Here is an 11,442-nt window from a genome sequence, read left to right as displayed (position 1 = left end):
GGAGACTTTGTCTTTCACCTCCGCCCCGGTCCACTGTCATCCCTGGTTGGTTCAGGCCTGAACATGGATCGGGCCCTTATAGGGCACACGGATATAAGTACACACATGACATGGGCACTGCCTCACGTACTTCACATACACATGCTACGAAAACCGTTGGATTTCATTGATCCGACGGCCTAAGCGTTGCGTATGGTGGGCACGCTTCAATCAACCAATTACCAACTGATGCGCTCAAGGACCCAAGGTTCACAGCTGAACGCACCAGATCCGAGTTAAGGACGTGCTTATGGCATCGTTTCGCTCCGTATCTTTGAATTCAGCAAATTATATCATTTTACTGCAGAGAAATGGAGGGAACGTACGGTCACAGTGTCCCCGCGCCATGGCCGCCGCTTCAAACCTCCCCTCTCTTCTCTCACTCCCCTGCAGCCCTAGGGTTCTGCCACCGTGGCGTCTCCGGCAGCAACCGGTGGTTTTCCGGCGTGCTCCTCCGGCGATCGGGCGGGGAATCGCCCGGTCGGCCTACATCTCCCCTCCCGTCTCCGACCCGAACGCCGGGAAGATCGACGGCGATCGGCCGTCGGAGAGCCCTAGCTCTCTGAAGGTTGCGCCGGAGAGAGCGATTAGCTTGAGCCTCTTGGGGAGCTTGCTGAGCAGGCAGAAGCTGGGGCTCGCGATATCTTTTGTCTCTCTCCTGGGCTGCACCACCTGCACCCTCTCGATGCCGATATTGTCCGGTATCGTCTTCGCGAGCTTCTTGCTATTTCGTTCTGAATATGTTGTTCTTTTTTATGGAATTGAAGGGAATTTTGGTTGCAGGGAGGTTCTTTGAGGTGCTCGTGGGGAGGAGAACGGAGCCGTTGTGGGAGTTACTCGCGAAGGTTGGGATTCTGTATGTGCTGGAGCCCGTCTTTACTGTTGTTTTCGTTGTGAATATGAGTAACATCTGGGAGAAGGTGATGGTGGCGTTGCGAGCTAGGGTTTTTCGGAGAATACTGGTTCAGAAGGTGCGTTGCGCTGAATTGGGGGCTTAATTTTTGTCAATTACGTTTCTCCTTAGCTCTTTGATTGATGCATGTTCTGCTGGAAGTTGAGTTCACTAGGGAATTTCTGGCCGGACCATTCAAATTTCTTGATTCTGCTGTAACTGGCTGTTCCGTTGAGAGGATATTTCGTTTGTGAATTGCTCATCAATAAGAGCCAGAGAGAGGAATCTATTTATTGATTTTTGTTTTTTGATGAATCTGATCGAAAGTGAAGATGGTAATTGTGCGTTTGGATGCAAGCTTTTATCTGGAATGTGGGATTAGCTGGGATATCATAATGTGATACCCCAATTTGTGCCATTTTCTGGGGTAAGCGAGCACTTCTGAAAGCCCCCTGATGGAAATAAGCGCTAAGTGAAAATGGTAACAGAGAATTCGTGTTCCAGTAGAGCATCTCCGACACGTTTCCATGTGGAACTCGATAGGAGTTTCCATCTGTATTGCTCTTAGTTGTTACCAGGCAATGAAATTTTCACTTGTCTCTATGCCTTTAAATTATGCCACGAACACGTTATTTTGATTTGTCTGTGATATAAAGTGAATGACATGGTTTTATTTGCTTTCTTGTAGGTGGAGTTTTTTGATCGATACAAGGTATGGTTATGCATATTCCTTTACTTCTCTTATTGTAGTGATAGAAACTAGGGGTATAATTGATCCCACTACTCTTGAAGGTTGAACGGGTATACCTTGTGATGGTGGCAGGCATTTTAACTTGTAACACAAATAATTTAGGTAGGGTCACAAATTATACCGTGGGACTGCACTTGCTTCCAAATCTTAAATCAGTTTACTTTGGGTCTCAGTTCCATGTATTGAATTTGCCATGGGACCCACACCAAGAACAGAAGGTAAACGAACACTGAATATTAGAACCCCCCCCCCCCCCCAAAAAAAAAAAAAAACAGCAATCTGAGATTCATATTTCAATAGAAATTCACATATCTCTGGGCTGATTTTGGGGTATGGGTTCGGCTCATGCCATAGATACATGTATGAATATCTCTAATCTTTAGATCTCAAATCCAAGTTTGAGATCTGAGCAGTCAGACACACCCTTAGAGTGAGTGACCCTTTGTCATTGTCCATCCCATGTTCCACCAAATCTGGAATTTCAATTGTGGCACCTAGTTATCAAGACCAATGGGCTAAATCTATCTTTGGGAATATTTATGTTTGCCAAGCTTAGTATCGTTCCATAATCAGCAACTTATAAAGGCTTGATCTTGAAATGTAATACTTTGATTTTTACAATTTCATAACAAAAGATAAACTGCACACATATGAGTTGTATAAAAAAAGATAAAAAACATGAAAGGTCATTTGCAACATGTGAACCAACCATGATGCTGCTTGTGCAATGTGACACCTGTTTCCAAGTCATATTATTGATTCAAAGTTTGGATGAAGAGGATTTCAAGTTGGAATTAGAAGCAGGGTAAGGAGAAAGGAGAAAATAACTTACTTTATTTGGTATTTTTGTATTAGCCTTATTTAGTATGGTTTACTGTAAATGTTCCCTTTTCAACATTTTAACCCATTTAAAAAGGATAGTCCCATTTTCAGTTTAGCTGGCAAATGATGGATTACTGATATTTATTCACTCAATGCCTTCCTTAGAGGACAGATTCTCCCATTTCTAGATATAGAGTGATATACCATAATAAAGTCCATCTGGAAATCTTGCTTCAAACTCTTTGCACCGAGGTTGCCGAAATACAAGAAAGAGTCTGAGGCTTGAAAAATAAGCATAACAAGGGCATTTTAGGGATTATTGTTCTGGGAGTCGCTCCCTTGCAATGTGTTTGATAAACTAGTAGCAGATTGCAAGATTTATTTTTGAGTAACCTTGATAATGGGGATAATTTGTCAGGCTTTGTTGATTGGCTTGTGAAATTATAACAGATAATATCAAATTTAATAAAAACCAATGCAAAGATATGGTGGGCATGCTTTCATTTTAGTCCTGTATTCAGCAAGCTGGTTGTTCATGGAGTTCCTATTTTCTAATACTAACCATAATGTTTGGTCTAGTTCAACCATAAGGCTTTGGGGTGAGTAGCCATAGTAGCATTGCTAATCTGCTTGTCGATCTTCTGCAGGTCGGGGAGCTGACAGGTTTGTTGACTTCTGATTTGGGCTCTCTAAAAGATGTTGTGAGTGAAAACATTTCAAGGGATCGTGGATTTAGGGCTTTTTCTGAGGCAAGCTACTATTAACTGTACAAAAGTGAGCTTGATGTTGCCTACCATTTAATGAGTATGAATCATCAGTTCATCATTTATAATTCTTACAAGCCTGACTGATTTTACTGTTAATTAATAGCAAGTTTGGACGTTTATCCTTGCTTATATGAGATACCTACATTCAGATCATTGATCATGCTATAAAGATTCATTGTTGACTTTATTCTATAATTTCCATTCTCTACTATGAGTTGTTTGAGTGCTTTCTCTCTGACCGTGCATGCGCTCGCCTCATTCTTATATGAATTTGCCTGTGAAAGCTTGTTTCATTTTTACCTGTTTTGTGGTGTCATTCTTTTGTTTCATGCAGATTGTTGGAACAATATGTATACTTTTCTCGTTATCAACCCAGCTTGCTCCAGTTCTGGGCTTGTTGATGCTTTCAGTGTCCATCCTTGTGGGTAAGAACTTGTATTAGATATTTGTTTTCCTAGCTTATAGAAGTCGTAATTTATTGTAGCCTCTATGAGATGAGTCAACAGTTATGGCTATACAATGGTAAGTTTGTAAGAAGATGGTACTGCATGTTCTTGAAGCATTGAACCTTCATTCTGAAACTCTTTATATCCTAGTACTGCTCAATCATGTGCTTATCAGACTATTTTGTCAAATTTCATAGTTTCTAGTGGAAATGGGTGCTACATGGTTCTTTCCATTCATTTTTTTACTTGGCACTGCAGTGCAATTGTTATGTCATCATTGCTTAATGAAGTGTTCTTTTAGTATGACTACTTGTTTTTCTTGATTACATTTCCTGCCAAAACATGTATCCATTACCTGCACCAATAGGTACATGTGCAGATGAAATGTTTCTTAAAATATTTTGTATGTGTTGTCTCCACAAATATAGGATGCTTCTTCATCTATATTTATAGGATGTTGTTTCAGCCTTGAAGTTGTTCTGATTTGTGTTGCTTCTTGTTCTCGCAGCTGTTTATAAACGGTCAACTGTACCTGTATTCAAATCTCATGGGATGGCCCAAGCCTGTATATCTGACTGTGCAACTGAAACATTTTCAGCTATTCGAACTGTAAGTTAAACAAAAACTTCTTACTTCAAATCTTAGCTTCATCCTTGGAATGAGAAAAGTTCATTAGATGGACAGTTATTCTTGAATTGTCATCTGAATCCTAGTTACTGGAATCACACTACATGGGAATTGTGAATATCAGGAAGTGGGAAACGGAATCCATCAGGAATCCCAATTTCCATGACATGGGAATCCCTGGAATCCTGATTTTATTGAGGCATGGCATTTTGGATCTGGACCCAGACTGATGTTATAAATGATGCCCCTATGTAACGCCCTATAATATATTTTATTTGTTTCCTGTTCTGCCCCTTAGTTGTAAGTTATTATGTACATTAACACAAGGGGCAGTCTTGTACATGTAATATTGTTGAGGATTACTTTTATTATAAGGAAACCCACACGTCCCACATTGGGATCTGTGTGGAGTATGTTAAAATATATATATATATACTTATATATATATACATCCGTATATATATAAGTATATATATATACATATATGTATATATATACTATTTCTCATTTAGATAAATACCCGATAGGGGTATTCTTGTAAAACCACATATGTATCTTTTTCTTTTTTATTTTTTCTCTTTTTCCCTTTTTCCTTTTTCTTTTTTCTTTATTTTTTCCTTTTTGTAATGACCACAAGGGGGCCCCACACTTGTAGTCGTTGGGGCTCCAACGGTCAGATTTCTGACCATTGGGGCTCCCAACAACTACAAGGGAGCCCCCCTTGTGGTTCCTTTTAGTGCTTCCCTCCTCTATAAATAGAGTAGGTCTTCCCCTCTTAGATGTATGGGTTTTTACACCCTTCTCTTCCTTTCTTCAATAAATCCAACTTATGACTTTAAGTCATTTCCTATATTTGTGAGTTTTTGTGTGTGCACACTTGGTGTTTGTGTTCTTGGCTCTTGTAGTCACTCTTAAGGAGTGACTTTTGCTCTATTGGTGCTTCCGCCTCTTTTTCATTACATGGTATCAGAGCTCGGTTGGTGATTGGGCTTTTCTTTTGACATCTTGGAAAGCGTGCCTCTCAAAGTTTTGAAGAAAGGAAGTATATTTGGTGCCGATGGAACGTGACTCTAAAGTGGAGCTCTCTTTCAAGCTAAATGGGTCCAACTATCTCATGTGGGCCTCTGCTATGGAAAATCATCTAAGAGGTAAGAAACTTTGGGGTTTTGTTATGGGGACTACTCCCGAACCCTCTCTTGTTCTTACCAAAATTGAAAATGAAGTTGAAAAGGCTTTAGATGGCGATGAGCGCATCAAAGCCATTAATGAACATCAATCCAAAATCGAGGATTGGGAAAGCAATCATGCCAAAATCTTGGCATGGTTTATGAACAACATAGATCTTAAAAATTGTGCCAATATTGCCAAGTTTAGAAGAGCCAATGAGGCTTGGTTTTTTCTTAAGGGTATGTATACCCAAAAGGATCTTGCTCGACAATTCTTTTGCCAAGAAAAAATTCGTTCCACCAAACAAATGGATATGAGTGTCCGGGACTATTTTAGCTCTCTAACTCCTCTTTGGGATGAGCTTGCCCTTCTTGAGCCCAAATGGGTTGCTCCACAAGACATTGAACTAAGAAGGGAACAAATTGAAAATGAGCACTTTTTTCAATTCCTTCATGGACTTCGCCCGGAATTTGAACAAGTGAGGGCATCTCTTCTCCATAGAAGCAAAGCCCTACCTATTGAAGATGCTCTTGCCGAGGTATGTCAAGAAGAAACTCGACTTGGCTTGAGCATTAGGAATGATGAAGTTTTGGCCGTTAATAGGCCCGGATCAAATGTTAAAGCATATAGACCTCCCCACTTTAACAAAAATATCAATGGGCCTAGAAGGGGAATAATATGCCATTATTGTAATGAACCGGGTCACATTAGACCGGCTTGTCCAAAACTCAAAGGAAAAGTTGCCGTGGTTGGGGAAACTTCTCCAAAGAAGGAAGAAAGTACCAAAGAAGGAGATATCAAAGAAACTCTAAATCACATCTCCGAAGTTCTTCAACATCTTCTCAAGACTTCTCCTTCAACATCCGGGGCCGCCATTGCCTACTCTTCATCTCCTCCAGGTATGTGGATACTAGACCCCGGTGCTTCTTTTCATATGACATCTCATAAAAATTCTCTTTTAAATATTTTTTCCGAACCTATATCTTCTTGTGTTTCAACGGTCGATGGTACATCACTAAAAATTGAAAGTATTGGATCTCTTGATTTCAAAAACTTCTTTGTTCCTAAAGTAAGAATCGTTCCTAAAATAAATTTAAATATTTTTTCCGTATCTCAAATCACCGATCATGGATGCCAAGTCTCTTTCTCACCTAAGGATTGCACCGTGCAGGATCTCCAGTCAGGGAAGCTGATTGGGCAAGGCCATAGAAGGGGCGACCTCTACTTTATGGATTTTTTGACTCTCCCATCTAAGGCATCATGCAATCTTGTAAAAGACAAAAGTATTGGAATATGGCATGAGAGACTTGGCCATCCAAATTTTGTAAAAATGTCTCTTTTTCCGTTTTTGAACAATACTTGTAAAGACAATCACATGACTTGTAAAGATTGCATTTTTGGGAAATCTAAAGCTATTCCATTTCCACAAAGAAGTTACTTTACCACTCGGCCATTTGAACTTATTCATTGCGATGTGTGGGGACCTTCCCCTATTTTGTCTAAAGGAGGTTTTTCTTATTATGTGGTATTTATTGATGATTTTACTCGATTCACGTGGATTTACTTCCTAAGTCGCAAATCCGAAGTTTTCTCCTTCTTTAAAGAATTTCATGCAATGGTCAAAAACCAATTTTTGGGGAATTTATCTATTCTTAGATCCGATTCGCGAGGCGAATATATGTCCAATGATTTTCAAAACTATTTAAAAGAAAATGGAATTTTCCACCAACGTTCTTGTCCCAACACTCCACAACAAAATGGACTTGCGGAAAGAAAGCATAGGCACATAATAGAGACTACAAGAACGTTATTAATCTCAAGAAACATTCCAAAATCCTTTTGGGCCGAAGCGGTTCTAACCTCTACATATCTTATCAATAGAACCCCTTCGTCCTCTTTAAAAAATCTTTCTCCATTTGAAAAACTTTACAATATGTCTCCCGATTACAAAAGACTAAGAATTTTTGGATGTAAATGTTTTGTTTTAACTCACAAGAATGGTAAACTTTCCCCTAGGGCTATTGAATGTATTTTTTTGGGATATGGCGAAAAACAAAAAGGGTATAGATGTTTTGACATACTTAAAAATAAGCTTTATATCTCTAAAGATGTCACATTCCTTGAAGAGGAAAGTGGTTTTTCGTACCAACCGAATGAAAATATTGATTATTCATTCTTATTTGACTTATTGCCTAAAGAAAACATCATAGATGATCATATTGATTCTAATGAATCTCTTAGTGAAGATCTTGTTGAACATCCAAACGATGATCAAAACTTTGAAGAAAATGTTTCAAGACAAATTCAAGTCTACTCTAGAAGGAATGAAAGGAATCCTCCTTGTGCCCTTGAAAAATTTTCCCAAAATGAGTTCACCGAAGAGACTTCTCAAAGAAGATCAAATCGGATTTCCAAAATACCAAATAGATTTGTTTCTTATGATTCTTTTTCGCCTAACTTTCGAGCATGCCTTCTTGCTCTTCACTCTTTTCATGAACCATCTCATTACAATGATGCTAAGCAATATGCTCATTGGAATGAAGCTATGCAACTTGAACTTAATGCTCTTAAAAAGGCACAAACTTGGGAAATCATTGATCCTCCCAATGGCAAGAAACCCATCGGATGTAGATGGGTTTTTAAAGTAAAAACTAAGAGTGATGGTTCATTGGAAAGGTATAAGGCTAGGTTGGTAGCCAAAGGATATGCCCAAGAGTATGGGGTAGATTATGATGAAACCTTTGCCCCCGTTGCTCGAATGACTAGTGTTCGAGCTCTTATTGCTATAGCCGCAGTTAAAAAATGGCCAATTTTTCAACTTGATGTTAAAAATGCCTTTTTGAATGGTAATTTAAATGAAGAAGTGTATATGGAACCACCTCCAGGTATGGATTTAAATGGAAAAATTTTGAAATTAAAAAAGGCTTTATATGGTCTTAAGCAAGCACCTAAAGCTTGGTATGATAGGTTTAGTAACGTATTAATAAATTTAGGATTTTCTTCTTGTTATACTGACACTGCTCTTTTTGTGAAAAGAACAGGTGACTCCATTATTATGCTTCTGCTGTATGTTGATGATATGATCATCACTGGAAATGACAAAAAGGGAGTAAATGATGTTAAGTCTATGCTAAAAGATACCTTTGATATGTCTGACCTTGGTTATTTGCGATATTTTTTAGGTATTGAAGTGGCTTATTCCGAACGTGGATACATCTTATCTCAGATGAAGTTAGCTGCTGAAATTTGTACCAAATCATGAATATCTGATGAAAAGAAAGTTGAGACTCCCGAAGTTATCAATGCAAAACTTAGACTTGAAGATGGTGTTCTTCTTGAAGATCCAACTCCCTACCGTCAATTAATTGGATCCCTCACTTATCTATCCATCACCCGTCCTGACATAGCTCATGCGGTTCATGCAGCAAGCCAGTTCCAGCACGCACCTACCACGGTTCATATGGCGGCCGTAATGAGAATTGTGCGATATATCAAAAACACCATCTCAAAGGGACTCTTCTTATCCTCTTCCTCATCTCTTGAATTGACTGCTTTTACTGATGCTGGCTGGGGAGGCAATCCCAATGATCGTATCTCAATTACGGGTCTTTGTATCTTTTTAGGTGAATCTCTCATCTCGTGGAGATGCAAGAAGCAGCAGAAAGTCTCCTTATCATCTACTGAAGCTGAGTATCGGGCTATGGCGATGACAACTATGGAAATCGTATGGCTCAGAAGTCTCCTTGCTGACATGGGCGTCCTCATTTTTACTCCTACCAAGCTCTGCTGTGATAACAAAAGTGCGATATACATTGCCAGCAATCACACCTTTCATGAACGGACAAAGCATATCGAGATGGATTGCCATTATGTTCGAGACGAATATCTCAGAGGGACTATCTCATTACCATATGTTACTTCAGAATATCAGCTGGCTGACTTCTTCACCAAAGTGCTTCCAACTCCACGATTTATGTTCCTCCTTAGCAAACTTTCGGTCTTCTCCCCGTAAAGTTTGAGGGGGCGTGTTAAAAAATATATATATATATATGTATATATATACATATATGTATATATATACTATTTCTCATTTAGATAAATACCCGATAGGGGTATTCTTGTAAAACCACATATGTATCTTTTTCTTTTTTCTCTTTTCTTTATTTTTTCCTTTTTGTAATGACCACAAGGGGGCCCCACACTTGTAGTCGTTGGGGCTCCAACGGTCATATTTCTGACCGTTGGGGCTCCCAACGACTACAAGGGAGCCCCCCTTGTGGTTCCTTTTAGTGCTTCCCTCCTCTATAAATAGAGGAGGTCTTCCCCTCTTAGATGTATGGGTTTTTATACCCTTCTCTTCCTTTCTTCAATAAATCCAACTTATGACTTTAAGTCATTTCCTATATTTGTGAGTTTTTGTGTGTGCACATTTGGTGTTTGTGTTCTTGGCTCTTGTAGTCACTCTTAAGGAGTGACTTTTGCTCTATTGGTGCTTCCGCCTCTTTTTCATTACAGAGTATTGCTGCAGCCTCTTTTCTTTCTTATCTCTCTTCTTCCTACTCTCTCAATCTCTGGTGACATGAGTCTGATTTACAAGGTTTCAGAGGCCAGAATCATGTCTTGAATCTTAAAAAGGGCTTCATGACAATCATATAGTACCACAATAAGATGAAGAAAATAACAAATGAGCTTGCGATAATCGGATGCAAGATATCTGATAAAGACAAAGTGCAACAGGCCCTCGATGGGCTTGGGCCTGAGTATATTGTCCTCTACACTACCCTGTCATGTTTTGATGTGTTGCCTAAATTTGAAGCCTTGCGTCCCAAACTACTACAGTTTGAGTTGAACTTGATAGGTACAACAAAGAGTTCCTCAGTTTCAACAGATACAACAAAGAGTTCCTCAGTTTCAACAGACAATCACAATGTACTCATGTCAGACATACTACATGGGAGAGGAAGTATGCGAGGAGAACGAGGACGAGGAGAAAATCAGGGAGTCCATGGGCTACTTCCCTTTCCGAACACTCCTCCTATTCCCTATCAAGTTAAAAGGATCCCTACATGCTTCAACAGCAAGAAGCCAGGTCATGTTAAGGCTAATTGTTGGTTTAAAGATGACCCAATGTATAATGGAGAAGCCAATTCACAGGTGAAAATACAGCAGGCAAATCAGGGGGATCAGGGACATAATCACAGTTGCCGATAGATAAGCAACTTCTATTGGTTGCCATTGCAGGGCTAAATCTAAAACAGAATGACCAGGGAGTCTGGTATGTAGACTGAGGAGCGGCAAAACATATTACCGGGGATGAACGTATTATTTTGAAAAATATAGAGTTATTACTGGAGAGGGCTCATGTCACCCCATCACGCACACTGAAAAAGTATTCATTTCTATGTCCAATTTCAGTCTTCAATTGTCCAATGTTTTTCCTGTTCCTAATATAAGAAAGAATCTTGTTTTTGTCTCTAAACTTGTTGATGATACCAACTCTTGTGTCGTTTTTACTCCTATTTATGTAAAGAATCTTCACATGAAGAGGACGTTCATTGAAGGAGAAAGGCGAGGAAATATATACCTCTTCACAAAGAATCTGTTAGTTCGTGTTCAGAACAAGTCTGCTGAAAAATCTAGAAAATTAAGAGTCTAACATAGTCTTCTGGCATATTGTAATAAAGTTTTTGTTGAAAAGCTCGTTTCCAGTGGTCTGGTTTTGTAGTCAAGTCTGAGTCAAAAATCGAATAATAAAATTTGTCCAAGCTGTCAAGTGTCTAAGAGTCATGTATTATCTTTTGCTTCCATTAATAAGAGAGCTTCTAAATTATTTGAAGTTGTTCATTCTGATGTGTGGGTTCTGACTCCCAATGCTTCTTCTTTTGGGAGTCAATATTATGTTATTTTCATTAATAATTATTCTCGGAATAC

The 11,442-nt window shown here is 39.2% G+C and overlaps 1 protein-coding gene across 1 annotated transcript in view; it reads left to right on the top strand.

The window, feature by feature from the left end:
* Window positions 1–357: 357 nt before the first annotated feature.
* LOC149836099 (ABC transporter B family member 28-like) overlaps window positions 358–11,442 on the top strand; it is a 31,557-nt gene continuing 20,472 nt past the window's right edge. Inside the window, exons 1-6 of the mRNA XM_090008982.1 lie at window positions 358–740; window positions 823–1,010; window positions 1,620–1,643; window positions 3,152–3,253; window positions 3,606–3,696; window positions 4,226–4,326. Coding sequence (XP_089865108.1) covers window positions 386–740; window positions 823–1,010; window positions 1,620–1,643; window positions 3,152–3,253; window positions 3,606–3,696; window positions 4,226–4,326 — 861 coding nt within the window. The 5' untranslated portion in view covers window positions 358–385. The remainder of the gene's footprint in view (window positions 741–822; window positions 1,011–1,619; window positions 1,644–3,151; window positions 3,254–3,605; window positions 3,697–4,225; window positions 4,327–11,442) is intronic.

Source organism: Nuphar pumila, chromosome 6, assembly GCF_984573655.1.
Source record: "Nuphar pumila chromosome 6, dmNupPumi1.hap1.1, whole genome shotgun sequence".
Lineage (NCBI taxonomy): Eukaryota > Viridiplantae > Streptophyta > Magnoliopsida > Nymphaeales > Nymphaeaceae > Nuphar > Nuphar pumila.
The sequence above is the reverse complement of the archived record's forward strand: the minus strand, read 5'-3'. Positions and strand labels throughout refer to the sequence as shown.